At 42.7% G+C, this 15,646-nt stretch overlaps 1 protein-coding gene across 1 annotated transcript in view; it reads left to right on the top strand.

The window, feature by feature from the left end:
- The window catches only part of LOC122811397 (complement C2-like), a 925,867-nt gene that overhangs the window by 794,970 nt on the left and 115,251 nt on the right, over positions 1-15,646 (top strand). Inside the window, exon 16 of the mRNA XM_044083220.1 lies at positions 9,918-10,088. Coding sequence (XP_043939155.1) covers positions 9,918-10,088 — 171 coding nt within the window. The remainder of the gene's footprint in view (positions 1-9,917; positions 10,089-15,646) is intronic.

A 15,646-nucleotide genomic window follows, 5' to 3' on the forward strand; every position in this document is an offset into this window, starting at 1 on the left:
CCACGCTGTGAGGTTGAGAGAATGAAGAGACTGGTGCAGCTGGCCCGATTGGTGGGTCAACAGATCTGGCACTGGGTCCAGATGCCAAGGCTGCTCCAAAAGGTAACGATGAAGGAACGGAAACCATATCTGTCGAGGCCAGTAAGGGGCAATGAGGATCATTGTCACTCTCAAGGCGATGGCTTTCTGAATTAGTTGAGTTATCAGTGGAAAGGGGGGAAAGCATACAGAAGTCCCCGGGGCCAATCGTGGACTAGAGCATCTCTGGTGGGATGGCCTGGTAACGGGAAGAGAGTGAAGAAGTCGTGACACTTGCTGTTTTGGGGAGTAGCAAAAAGATCGCAGCAAGGCTGGCCCCATCGTTGGAACACTTCCTCCAGTACTGATTTCTTCAGAGACCACTCGTGGGGCATGAGAATTGCCCTGCTCAACTTATCTGCAATCACGCTGGGCTTCCCGGGAATGTGCTTTGCTATCAGAAAATGCTGAGAAGAGATCGCCCATTGCCAAAGTCGGAGTGCCTCTCGACATAAGGGTATGATCTGGTTCCGCCTTGTTTGTTGATGTACCACACTACGGACATGTTGTCCGTCTGAATTGCAATAGTCCCTGTGGGAAGAGAGTCGTGAAGGGCTTGCAACGCTAAAAGCACTGCTCTCATCTCTAAGACATTTATGTGCAAGTGGCACTCGAAAGGTTGCCACGTGCCTTGGACTGTCCTGCCCTGATAATGCCCCCCCACCCGATCAGGGAGGCATCTGTAGTCAACGTGGCGATTGGGGGGGGTGAGTGAAGGGTCTTCCTTGGAGAACCTGAGGTGATGAGATCCACCAAGACAGTTGATTCTTGCATGATTGAGTTATCAATATGGTGTGGGACATCGGGAGCTGTTGGAAGGACCATTGAGTAAACAGCATCCATTGGAGGATCCTCATGTGGTAGCGAGCTAAGGGGAGAAGGGGGATAGTTGCTGCCATAAGTCCTAATACCTTCAAAACTAGTCTGGCTTTGACTTTGTTGCATTGTAAGAGAAGGTAAACTTATTTGCGGATGTCTGACACTCTCTGCTCTGTAAGTCTGGCTGAAAGATTGAGTGTGTCTAACGTGGCATCTATAAAGGTAATAGATTGACAAGGTGACAAGGCAGATTTTTCAAAATTTATTGAAATGCCTAGAGCTCGGCAAGTTTGGATAGTGAAGTCTCTGGATAGAAGAAGTTGATGTCTGGTGGTGGCAGTAAGGAGCCAGTCATCTAAATATGGAAACACCTGGAATACTTGACGTCTCAAGTGAGCCGCAACCACTGCCATGCATTTGGTAAACACTCGGGGGGCTGTAGTGAGACCAAAGGGCAGGGCTCTGAACTGGTAGTGACTGGCTCCCAGCCTGAAGCGGAGAAATCTCCTGGAGCGTTTGTTCATCTTGATATAGTATTACGCATCCTGAAGATCTATCAAGCACATCCAAATGTCTTGACCCAAGAAGGGTAGAATGGACTGTAGCGTGACCATCCGGAATTTTGTTTTTCTGACATACTTGTTTAAGTTGCTGAGATCCAGTATGGGTCTCCAGTCCCGTTTTTTTTTGGTACCAAAAAGAATTTGGAGTAGATTCCGGATCCTTGTTGGTCTGCTGGGACTGATTGGATAGCTCTTTTTGATAGCAGCTTTGAAATTTCTAGTGCTGCTTGTTCCCTTAGACTGGGTTGAATGTCTGGAAGGGATCCTCTGGGTTGGGATGGAATGCGAATAAAGGGAATTTTGTAACCCACGGATATGATCGACTGTACCCATTTGTCTTGTGTAAGGGAAAGCCAGGCTTTTGGGTACAGGGATAATCTTCCCCCGACTGCCTCTGAAGGTGGACAGCCGGGCAGCTCCTCTGGGATGCTGAAAGGGTTTATCAGAGAAAGTTTCTCTGCTACCCTGGTTCTGCAGACCTCCTCTGCCTCTAGGGCGGTGTCTATTGTTATTCCCCCCTCTGCCTCTAGAGGGGAATCGACCTTGTGCGTCAGATGAGACTCCCTGGGTTTGTTTGCGGAACCACATCCCCCCCCCCTGACCTTTGGGATAAGGTCTAGAAGGGTTAGAAAAACGGACTCTCACGGCAGAGAGAGTCTTACCTTCCACCTCGCACCTAGGCAATGTATCCTTCACCTGAGGGCCAAACAAGGATGATCCATCAAAGGGGGAATTGGTGAAGGATGCCTTGAAAGGGTCTGCAAAGTTGCATAGCCGCATCCAGGCGTGACGTCGTAAGGCAACGCCTGTGCCTGCGGCTCTACTCGCCCCATCTGCAGCATATGATATAAGCCGCATGGAGGAGTTAACGATGGAGTTCAGGGTTGCCAACTGGGAGTTTATTCTGTCTTGGAACCCCTCAGCTGTTGGATCCTTTACCTCTTCACTCATATCCTTGAGTAAATCTCTTTGGAGACGAGTGAAGTGACATAAGTAGTTCAGCGACCGCATAGAAAAGGTCGCTGATGAGAACATCCACTTACCGTACCTGTCCATGGTCCTAGATTCCTTATTAGGAGGATGGACAGGTACCGAAGGATCGGCTAACTCCTTCTTAGTGACCGCGGCCACCATCATGGCATCGACGGGGACACCTTTAGATAAAAAATCTTTATCTCTAGGGGCAGTAATAAACTTAGACGGCCTCCTTGGTGTGGGTTCCACTGAATCAGGAGCCGTCCAGGCCTTCCTTGCCACCACTTCCATAAGGGGGTCAAAGGGAGGGGACACCCAGGAGGTAGAAGGGCGAGAGCCGAACGCCTCAAGGTACACTGACTCATCCTCTGAAGGGTTAAGGGCTGGCCAGTTCCCCCTCTGTTTGAGGATCTCAAGGATGTCAGCAAAGGAGACATCCTCAGAGGGGGATTGAGGGGAACCTTCAGATTCCTCTAAGTCAGTGTCAGAGGTGATAGACTCAGGGGGGGTCAATGTGCTTCCTCTTGCACTGCCTCTTCCTAGGGGGTTCTCCTACCGGGTCAGAAGAGGCCTCAGAAGAGGAGGAAATTCCCAATGGGGAAACTTGAGGAGTTGGCTCTCTGCGGTCTGGAACGGGGGGGGGGTAGAAATCACCGCAGGCACTGATGATGGAGGGGCTGACGGAGCCGACTGTGGAGCAGTCACTGGTTCTAGCACGCTCCGCATGACCTCGAAGGCACCCCTATCGGGCAAGGCCAGAGGTCCCCGCTCTGAAGAGACCAGGACCCCCCGGCACCGACAGGGACGGCTCCGAGGCCGATGTCGGAGCCAAACTCACCCGTGCCGAAGCACCGAGAGGGAGAGCGGGGTCAGACAAGGGTCCAATGACACTCGCCCCTCGGAGCCGACGAGGGAAGCTCGGTGCCGAGATCCCTCCAAAGAGGAGATCGGAGCAGACGACGGAGCCGAAAGGGAAGGTATCGGATCCAACGCGCCGACAGTCACAGCTCCGATGAACCCTGGCTCCGAGCTCAAAGGAGTCGGAGGAGGAACACATTGAGGGACAGAAATAGCCGCTGACTGATGAGTCGGGCTATGAAGCATTTGGGCCAGTGCCTCGGACTTAAGAAGTCTACTCACTACCCTTTGCAAATCATGGTCAGACAACCTGGAAGACCGTGAGGAATGCAATCTATGGCTCCGCTCCAAAAGAAGAGGGGATCCTGGTGCCGAGTGAATGGAGCCGATGGAGGGAGACCTAGATCTCTTTCTCGAAGGTTGCTCCGATAAGAGTATCGGAGCCAACTGAGTCTTATGTAATAGTATGACGCTTGGAAACATCGGCTCCAGCCGGAGCCGATGTCGAAGTAGTTTTGATGCTTCCAGAGGACGGCTCTGAAGCCGGAGCCGACTGTCTGGAAGTCTTAGAAGGCTTCCCCGACACAGCCTGGGTCGGGGGGGCCTTCAGGCTTTAATAAGCCACGCAAAATTAATTTATTTTTGCGTTCCTGCAGGACTCTACGGCTGAAACCATGGCACACAGCACATGAGTCCTGCAGGTGCAAAGGTCCCAGGCAGTACACACAAAAAGTGTGACCATCTGTCAGAGACATTTTCTGACAGCACGAGTCCCACTTCTTGAAGCCTGAGACCTTAGAGTCCATAGACATAGTAAAGGCCTAAGTAATAAAAACACTCACACACTCACACACACACACACACACACACACACACACACACACACACACAGGCCTTAAGAAAAATTTAAATTCCAGTCACACTAAAGGACTAGGAGCAGGAGGGGAAGGGCCTAAGGCCTAAAGTTAACGGGGGATAAAAAAGGGGGGAATTATAGGTAAAAAGGGAGAATCGATTCAAGGAAAAGATAGTTAAAACTAAAAATTATACTAGGAAAGTAATAGGGGTTTAAAGATTGTGAAAATAGAATAATTTTTCACTAACCTGCCAGAGCCGGTAGAAAAGCACCTCGTCAGCTAAGCGGCAAATGAGATCTGAGTAGTTACCGCCTAGCATTGTGGGATATAGGGGAGCCTCGAGCCGGTGAAATTAGCTCTCGAGCTTTAGTATTGGCCGAGTCGACTCCGAGCCCATCCAGCAAGAATGAAGGCGAGATAGACAACTTAACATCACCCATTATTAGGGTGTTTGGGTGAACCCTAATATTTTCCACTATATCAGGAAAAGAGGAGTGGGAATCCTAGGGCATGGTGGGGGATCTGTAGCAAGCTACAACTTGGATTGCAGTTTTGCCCAAAGTTAGTTGCACTTGGATAACCTCGGATGCATTATGCTGTGCAACTAGCCTAGACCTAGTCATTACCTACATGAGTGACCAGTGTTCCACACCTGAACTCAAATACTTGTTGGTCAGATCTGACCATGCGCTAATTACCCTAGATATCCACATCCCGCCCCCACCCACCATTAAGGAAACCATGGTAAAAAAATTCTCCAAAGCCAACTTCATGCTTCTTAAGACAGAAGTGGTGAACTTCATGACACCCATGCAGCTGGACAATACAGTTACGACTGCTGAATCCTACACAAATGCACTCTATAAGCACTTGCCCAGGTACATGGATCGTGCTATCCCAAACAGAAACAAGATGCTATCCTCCAAAAAAAGGAAGCCAATCTGGTGGTCCCCTGCCATAAACAAACTCTACAACAGAAGGAAGAAACTGTTGCAAAAGAGAGTAAAATCCCATGAGTGGAGGAGCTCCCTGGTCAGCCACAGTAAGAAGCTGAGATCCCTTATAAGATCCTCCAAAGCTAGCTATGAAAACAAAATCGTCACTGATTCTAAGGGCAACCACAAAGCATTCTATAGCTATGTCAAGAATCTCAATGGCAACACCCAGATCTGCTCTGAGTTAGAGCACAATGGCACGAAAATTACAGAACCAACTGATATTGCCAACTTCACCCCCCTCTCACCCCCTAAAGGGCCCATATCTATACAGGAAGAATGCAGAGTCCCTGTAATCACATCTGTATAGGTAAAAGCTGCACTCTCTAAAACCAAAAAACACAACATCCATGGGACCGGACAACATCCCAGGTTGCATTTTACACGAACTTCAGAGCAAACTGGCTCCCCACCTAAGCACCATGTTCAATCATAGTCTCACGTCAGGCTTTGTGCCCACTAAATGGCGCACAGCAACAGGTATCCCACTCCACAAAGGGGGAGCCACCACGGATCCTGGGAACTATCACCCTATTAGTCTGATGAGCCTGGTCTGCAAGGCCATAGAACATATCATCATGGAACTCATAAACAATGACAACTGTAATCTCCAAACTCTGGACCCCACCCAGTTTGGGTTTGTAAAAGGCAGATCATGTCTTCTGAACCTGACCGACTTCTTTGAGGTAGTCACCAAAGCCATAGACGAGGGTAAGGTGGTTCACACAGCCTATCTTGACCTCACCAAGGCTTTTGACACCATCCCCCATTCTGGAATTATAGCTAAACTCATTAAACTAGGTATAAATCCCTACATCACAAGATGGGTTGCCAAATGGCTCACTGACAGAACCTACATTGTAAAAGTTGCAGACTCCAAATCTGACTTCAAACCAGTGACAAGTGGAGTACCACAGGGTTCAGTCATGGGACCTCTCCTATTTGATATCTACTTCTCTGAAGTACAGGCTAACACAGAAGGCATCTGGCTAACAAAGTTCACAGATGACTGCAAACTAGGAGCCATAGTCGAGTCCCCAAATGATGTGAACATCCTACAAAAGGGCCTCACTGAGACAGATGCTTGGTGTCAGAGGCATGGCCTCAAGCTCAATGCCAAAAAGTGTATTGTCATCCCCTTTTGTAAAAACTCTGTACCCATGAACTACCACATAAATGGCAGTCTACTTAACACTGAATGTGTGATAAGAGACCTTAGGACGCAGGTGGACAGTAGTCTCTCCTTTGATAATCACATCACCAAAGTAGTCAGGAAATCCTTCTATGTGGCACACCTTATCACAAAAGGGTTCTCATCCAGGCAAAAAAGAGGTCAATGTTCCCCTCTACTAGGCACTCATTAGTCCCATTATAGAGTACAACGCCCCTTTTGGAATGTACCTCACAAGACATCTGCAGCAGCTGGAAAGGCCACAGAAGTACCTCACAAAGAGGATTACTGGCCTCAAACAGATGCCCTACACTGACCGTCTCAAAAAACTCCAGCTTTACTCTGTAGCATATCGCCTACTCCGGGGAGATCTCTACCTAACATATAAAGCTATGTTAAACCCAGAGCTGTTGGACATACTACACCTAAAGAAATCCCAATCCCTCCAAGCTACACGCTCTGTTGACCTAAACTTTGTCATCACAATAAACAGGACATACTGGAGGGATAGATTCCTGTCACAGAGACTTCCTATACTCTGCAACAAGCTACCCATCTATGTCACCCAAAGTTCCTCATTAGCATTCTTCAAGAAAAGTCTTGATGAGTGGATGGAAAATAGGAAATACACCCCGGGGATCACTTCTGCGGCTCTGCTCGACAGGGGCACAGGAAACTAACTTTCTTGGGTGGGTAAGCCAGGGAACCTTGTTGGCTAGGCTTACTTAGGCCCTTGGGCCGATAGACTAGTACCTACCTATGAACCTATTATACCTTCTCCACTTTGAACTGGGTACCCTTGCACACACAGAAATGGATAGAATCCTGCTAAATGTGTTTGGAAGGCACTTCTAGCTACATTTTCAATCATGACTAAATGTAGCATATAATTTCAAAATCTTGCCTTTAAGTTTTGGAACCTGTTATAAATTGTACATGAACTGAAGTTTGTGAAAAACTCCAATGTGTACATTATCTTTATTACTTATTGAGTCAAAGTAGCATCTAATAGACAAACAGATAACCTCACAAAAACAGTATGAATTTTAAGTATTTTATGATAAGTTATCAAAATACATTTACTTCAAATTCTGTATTTCCATGTAAAATATACTGAAGGACAGAATTACTGAAATAAGGCACTTCTAAAAATGTGCAAGTGCCCCCTGCACCCCCCACACCCCAAGTAACCTAAATATACCAACTCTAAGGTTGCACAATCCCAGAGAAAAAGGGAAATTCCCCTATCAGCAGTATTTAACAATGACGATGAAATACCATTGATCTATTCATTTTTATTTTGAACTACATTTCCTTTAATAAATTTAATTGAAACAAAATGTATTTGTCCTTGCAACTATGATAAGTGCACTGCAATGAGACTTATTCCTTCTTCTTGTGGGCTACATGAATATTTTGTATGCTAAACAAAATACAGTCTGTGACATTCTGTACAATGAAATATATGGACAGCTCTGAGTTAGTTAATGGTTCTTAGGAGATTCAGACTTCATTGTAGAATGGAAGTCGGCACTCCATATTTATGCATGAGCATAACATGTTAAGCATCACACTTTCTTTAAAAAAGTGAATATAGAACAGATATCACTAAACTAAAATCTGGGCATGATGTAGTTTAATAAATCTCTCCTAACATATCTTAAAGATAATTCTTCTAACATCTAAAGCTCATATTCAATCTCAAGCAAAATGTGTCTTCTCTCAGGACATATAATGTAAACATCATCATTCTCATCCTAACAACACTAATTTTTTCTCCTTAGTTTATCTTTAGCATTCTTTCAGGTAAAAAACAATTTTCTAATTAACTGGCTACTGGAAATGTTATACACAAGTTTATGTAAGTACTGTATACATTTTTGCTTTTTTTCTTTATGTAGTCTCATTTTTTTTTACTCTGCTTGTCAAATAGTGGAGCAATAGCCAATGATGTGAGTGTGGTATATTGAAGAGTTACCGACGGTTGCTGTGGTTTAAGGATGAGGACGAAGCCCAAGTGATTAAACAAAGACAAGCGTGGGTAAATCTTCAACATGCCACACCATGGAGTCAGTTATTGCTCTTATACAATGACATTATTTAAGAAAAAAGTTACTTACTTTTCCTTAAATAATGTCTTTGTATCATGACTCCATGGTGTTCCACTTTCCTCAGATATTCTGGTGCTTTTTTGATGTATTTGTGCATGCATATGGTACTTTTGTTCCCATGTTTATGCAGTACATCAGTGCTGTGTATAAGAAGCAACTGAAAAGATCTCTGTTGGCTTTTTTTTTTTAATTAAAAAAATAAATATACAGGGAGACTTTGAATGTATGGGAGAGAGATGGGATGTAGAAAATAAAAGGATAATTAAGTACATTTCTCTAGTTTTGCATAACATACCTGATTATTTTATTTTTGTCTGTCCCATCTCTGATCGGTTTCAAGTCTCCGGTTTTCTAAATTTATTTTAAATTTTAAGTGCAAGAAAAGTGAGATTTTTATGGCATATAATAATGGAAGAAAGTCCATGTGACCGGACTTTTTTCCTCTGGTATTATGTTTGGATTTACAACAGGCACGCTGGTTGGGCTGACCAATTAGCGTGCTGCTTTTTTAATGTTAATGGACAGTCATTGTATAATTAGCAATAATCCACGACTGGGTGTTAGTAAATCCTGATATATTCACACCCAGTCGTGGATTATTACTATTATACAATACTACTTAAGAAATTGCTTAGCTTTTTTAAATAATATATTTGTTTAACTGCGCTTTAATGTTCCTCCACATTTTTCCTTGTTTACTGATGTACTGCACATTCATATGGGACTTAAGTTCCTGCACTTGCACAGTACATCAAAGTCTTTTTAGGCATCATACAGCGCAGGAGAAGCAATGGGGAAGAGAGAATCTCTCTTGCTGCTTTTTGTATTTTGTTTTTTTTTTTTTTTTTAAATGCTGAAAATTTATGAGGGACAGTGCAGAAATACAAGGAAAATCATGTACGTCTATTTTTACGTTTTGCAGAACTTACCTGATTTTTCCTGTATTTTGTTCCGTCCTTCAGCATATGCCAATAGAAAGTCTGGTCACTCAATGGTGCTTCAGTGGCCAGACTTTTGTTTGCTGGTATATGCTCAAATTACAACAGGCACACAGGTTGGGCTGTCCAATCAGTGTGCTAATTTTTGAATAGTAATGAGCAGTCACTGTATAATGTATAATTGCTGTTTTCTGTACTTCCCAGGCTGAGACTCAAATTGGTCTATTGTTATCATTGTTATACCCCAGTTAACGCATTCAGTTAAATAAATAAAGTCAGTGTTTGCTCCTATAAAGTCATTTTATTATAGTACAGCAGTGAATTTTGTCATTTAAATACTTTTCCTTGAAATGTTTTTAGAGTCCAGAGGTAGTTGTTTAGTCAAACTCCATCATTATCTGTGGCTACTGAAAAAAAAACAGATGCTTCATAATTACAGATGTTATTTTACTGCTTATTCATTACATATTTAATATGTAGTGCTCAGGTTACAAAAAGTACAGCTGAATATTGCAGGTATGTAAGTTAAAGTATGCCTGTTACATTTTGCAGGCAAGGTCTTGTGAAGAAGATGCTAAAAAAGCCAAACCATATCAACATGTCCAAGTGTCTGATGTCATCACTGACAGGTTTCTGTGCACTGGAGGAAGAAATGAACATGCAACCTGCAAAGGCGATTCAGGAGGGGCCTTGTTTATAGGAAACAAGCTCCGCTATTTTCAGGTTTTGCATTTTTCTTTGTTAATACAGTATGCATTTGTATAAATCTTTCTGTACAAAACTGCATCATCAGAAACAGAAACACTTCAAATGATACTGCAATACTGTTATGATGAAGAATAACCACATAGCTGGCGCTTGTTGTAGAAGCTGTAAAGTTATAAAGGAAGGGAAAGAATTATGGTCTTGTTTTGTGGGAACTGGAGGTTAAGAATTTGAATGTTGAAGGCTCAGGTGTAATTCCTGACAAAAGCTGTCGATACCATGCATACACATGCATATTTAAGTAACTAATTTTTTTTCTCCTTTATGATGGCCTCCTCTTGGTAATAAAAATCGAGGAAAGAAAAAGGGAATACAGTTTCAGGTAAATAGAATAATAGTACCCGTCACACTGTAAGGTTCCATTACAGTTAACAAATCACATTTCTGTAAAAGTACACTGTTCCAGAAATATGTCTCTAAGCTTTGAAGGCCTTCCAAATGACCCCAATGTAGAAAAATAACCCCCATTTTCTAATGAGAAGAGATTCCTCACTCCAGTGTTGCAACATATTGGGTTTGATTATATTTCTATACAGGAGTTGTTTTAAATTCTGTAGAACTCATCAAAACATGCTTGGAGAATAGTAATTTAATTGAACTGGGACACAGAAATTAATTGTGCTACCTACACAACTCATGGAGGTCTAATGGGATATGGGTTTATGAAAAACTGAGTAACAGCTTCTGGGAATATTCTCCCAGATAAGTATCAATGAAATGTAGATGAAAGCTATATAAATATAGACTTTCCAAAACAGAAGGTTGGTGGATGATTTCCCATTAATACCTTATAGCTATGCATTCCTTTTTTTGCCTCATACCAGTTTCTAACATTATTATTTATTTATTTGCCTTTCATAACTGGGAAAGTCTGACAGGGCAAAGCTCCACATTACATACGTTTACACAGGCAATTAGCATGAGCTAGCAATAATATTTATAAAACATTCAGCATTATTTTACCATTTCCATACAAAATCATACTAAAGTTGTAGTTCTTATACAGGATGTTTATAAAGAGAGTGTTCCATAGCTTGGGGTGAGAACCAGTTTAATAATTGTCTGCTTGCATGCCATCTGCCTGGGCTATCAAGGATATTTTGGGTGAAAGATTTATCTATCTGACCTTAAAATTGTCATATATTCTGCTATCTAACTGCTTTTCATGTACCATGCACTTTCAGCGTAAATTCAGTCAGAAGTTACTTACAGTTGGTTAGTAGCATTTTTTATGCAATGAACAGTAAAATCAAAATGTTAGTAAGAAATATGCTATTACAATGACTATAATGTAGGTATGTGCATAGACGAAGTTATCTACAAACTGAAACTGTCACATATTTGCTCTAAAAAAGAGGTTATGTACCTACCATAACGTTCCATGTTAGTTGTCTTCATCTCGCCTTCTTTCTTGTTGGTTGGTTGGGATCAGAGCCGATCCTCGGTTCCGACTTGGCCATCTTCAATAGCTCGAGAGCTGTTTACTGGCTCGAGGCTACCCCTTATCCCATAATGCCTAGCGATAGCTACCCAGATCTCGTTTGAAATAGCTAACTCCAGACATAACAAGAGAATAAACCAGTCAAAACAACTAGTTGACTTGTACCTCCCATATCCTCTAAATCATTATAGGAAAACAAAAGAATACTCAGCCAGTGAAAAAGGGACTCCTCTCGATCCACTAGGACATGGGGACAGAGGTCTGTTTACAAGAAAGAAGGCGAGATGAAGACAACTAACATGGAACGTTATGGTAGGTACATAACTTCTTTATGTTAAGTTGTCTATCTCGCCTTCATTCTTGCTGGTTGGGACAGCGTCCCTAGCACCTAACATCCTGAGTGGCTCAGTGGAACAGACTCTTCAGAACAGTGGAACCAAAATCAGCTCTGCTCCGGGAGACCATATCCACCTTGTAATGGGAAAGAAACGTATGAGGATTTGTCCACGTAGCAGCTCCACATATGGAATCCATGGGCAACCTGGACTGAAAAGCTACAGAGGTGGCTAATGCCCTAGTAGAATGACCTTTCGGTTTAGATGGTAATTCCTTATTCCGTAACTGATAAATAAATGAAATAGTATGGGATAGCCATCTAGATAAAGTCACCTTGGAAACTGGGAGACCTTGTTTGTTTAAGGCATAAGAAAGAAACAATTGGTCTGATTTTCTTATTTCTTTAGTTCTATGAAGGTAAAAACACAATTGCCTGTGTACGTCCAATTGGTGAAGCTTGTACTCTGCCTTGTTGCTGTGATTGGGGAAGAATACGGGGAGATCTATAGATTGATTTAAATTATGTTCAGAGCAGACTTTGGGAAGAAACAAAGGATTTGTCCTCAGAGAAACTCTATCCCTATGAAACACCAGATAAGGGGGACGGACACATAGTGCCTGTAGTTCTGAGACTCGCCTGGCTGAAGTGATAGCAACCAGAAAGAGTGTTTTCCAAGAGAGAAATTTTATGGAGCAGGATGCCGCTGGTTCAAAAGGAGGTAAAACTGAGGATGTTAGGACTAAATTAACGTCCTAAGGAGGAGCGGGGGGTCTTTCACTGGAGGTCTAAGAAGAGATGTTCCTCTCAAAAAGGCTTTACAGAACTTGTGAGACATGATGTTTGAATTCTGTAACCCGATGTGAAAATTAGAAATGGCTGCTAATTGCACCCTAATGGTAGCGGAAGCGGCTCCAGAGTAAAAAAGTTGTGCTAGGAACTCTAGGATCTCATGGACTGAGGCTGAGAAGGGATCCACATTCCTGGACTCAGCCCATAAGAAAAACGTTTCCATTTGCTAGCATAAATTGTCCTCGTGGTGGACTTATGTGAGGAAACGATAATCTCATGGACTGCTGGGGAAATGCTAGGAAGCCTGGCTAAGGTTGGAAGTGCAGCAACCAAGCTGTGAGCTGAAGAGTCTGAATTGACTGATGCAACCCGCCCGATTGATGAATCAGTAGATCTGGAATCGGGTCCAGAGACCAGGGCTGATCGAGAAGATAGAGGTGTGGGAACAGAAACCATATCGGTCGAGGCCAGTAGGGGGCAATGAAGATCATTTTGCAACCCAACGACTTTGCTTTCTGTATGAGTCTTGGTATAAGGGGAAAGGGAGGAAAAGCATAAAGGAGTCCCTGAGACCAATCTTGGACTAGAGCATCCCTGGGTATATACCTGGAAGCGGAAGAAGTAGTTGCTGCATTTTCTGTTGAAAGGGGTGGCAAAAAGATCGCAGCAAGGCTGTCCCCATTTGCAGAAGATTAGGTCCGCAACTTCTTGATTCAGAGACCACTCATGAGGCATGAGGATTGCTCTGCTGAGCCTGTCCGCTATGATGTTGGATCTCCCAGGGATCTGCGTCGCAATCAGAAAACGTTGGGAGGAAATCGCCCACTGCCACAGTCTGAGTGCTTCTCGACAAAAGGAGTAAGATCTGGTCCTGCCCTGCTTGTTGATGTACCACACTACTGACATATTGTCTGTTTGGATTGCTATGGTCCCGGAAGGAAGAGAGTCCTGAAGGGCTTGCAATGCTAGGAGCACGGCTCTCATTTCTAGGACGTTTATGTGCAGATGGTACTTTTGAGGTTGCCAAGTGCCTTGGAGTGTCCTGCCCAGATAATGCCCCCCCCCCACCCTTTCAGGGAGGCGTCTGTAGTCACTGTGGCTACCGGAGGGGGCTGAATGAAGGGTCTGCCCTGAGTCACTAGTGGGGAGACCATCCACCAGTAAAGGTGCCTTTTGCATGCTTCTGTAATCAGGATCATGTGAGACATGTGCAGCTCTTGGAAAGACCATTGTGTGAAAAGAAGCCACTGAAGAATCCTCATATGGAAGCGCGCCAATGGAAGAAGGAGGATGGCAGCTGCCATGGAGCCTAGAGTTTGAAGGACATATTTGACTTGTATCCTCTTGCTCTGCATTAGGACTTGCACTTGTTGACAGATAGTGGACACTCTTTCCAGTGGTAACCTTGCGAACATTTCCTTTGAGTTTAATTCTGCTCCTATGTAAGTGATGGACTGACAGGGCAACAAGGCAGATTTTTCGAAATTTATGGTAATACCTAGCTGGGTGCAAATTGTGTAATTGTGTAATCCCGCGCCTGTAAAAGTTGATGCCTGGTGGCAGCAGTGAGGAGCCAGTCATCTAGATATGGAAACAAAAAAATGAAAGTCCACAAACGACTAACCAAGGAACAACAGGAAAACAGAAATCCTCTGGAAAGACCCTAATACTCTGGAGCTAAATGAACCAACACCGATGAAACAACTGTTTTACCTAGGTTTCGTCTTTATTGTTACAGACTTCTTCAGAAAATAACACATTTCTCACCACTCCAATAATATATACTCTCACAGTCTTCCACACCTCCACTTTCATTAACCAATTAAATAATTAAATAATTAACCAGCCAAAAACATACAAACGTTAAAATTATATGAGTATGCACTCTAAACTAACTACACTTTCACTCTACCAATAATTACATTACATTCATATAAGGACATTAATAATTCTATTGATTACATGAATGTTTAAACCATTTCTAAAATAATGTAAATGTATACAATATACACTTATATACACACACACATTAGTTCTCTAAAATGCTGTATCTTGTATATTCTCCCATCTCCATTATAATAACATTAACCTATCTTAAAAACATATAAAAATAAAATACTACATTACTACCCACTTGAACATTAACATATTTCAACCCCAAATGTGTTTTAATTTCAATATGGGCAGCATGCTTATGTTGTCATTAATCCCCGGAAACACTGTAGCATTTAATCTTAACTGCCATCTCATTTCACAAACATCCAGATGCACATCCAAGACAGCACCCTGACTATCCTTTTTTATTTGTTGTATTATACAAAACTTGAATTTGTGCTCTGGGTATTGCTCAATGTGTCTAACTAAGGCGTTAGTGTTTTTCATATGCCTAATATCAAGCATATGCTCACTAACTCTTTCCCTAAATGTTCTACAAGTTTTCCCTATATAGAAGGCCAAACAGCCTTCACATTTGGCCATGTAAACAACATTTTTGGTATAACAATCAAAATGCCCATGTATATCAATGGACTCTCCCGCAACATTTATTTTGTCACCTGTGACCAAAATATACCTACATATACTACATCTACCACATCTCAAGTTTCCTTTACTCCAGTGGGAACTCCCAATCCCATTAATAACATTAGCATCTGATTCTAATAACTGTTTAAATGACTTTCCTTTTCTGTACACATTTTTGGGGGAGTTATTCATTTTTCTCCATACGTTGCTATCCAATTTCAACAGTTTCCAATTATTGTGTATAATATTAACTATATACTCGGCATCTCGTAATTATAAGTAGTTATAAAATACAATAACTCACTCGTATCTGTAGTAACACTTGTTTCATTTGTCAAATCATCTGCAAAACGCATATCCCTTTGATTACCCACATTATTATTCATAACCAGAATTGCCCTATAGACTCCATTAACCCGCTTATAT

This window comes from Protopterus annectens, chromosome 9.part0 (genome assembly GCF_019279795.1).
Source record: "Protopterus annectens isolate FY-2018-M chromosome 9.part0, PAN1.0, whole genome shotgun sequence".
Taxonomy (NCBI): domain Eukaryota; kingdom Metazoa; phylum Chordata; order Ceratodontiformes; family Protopteridae; genus Protopterus; species Protopterus annectens.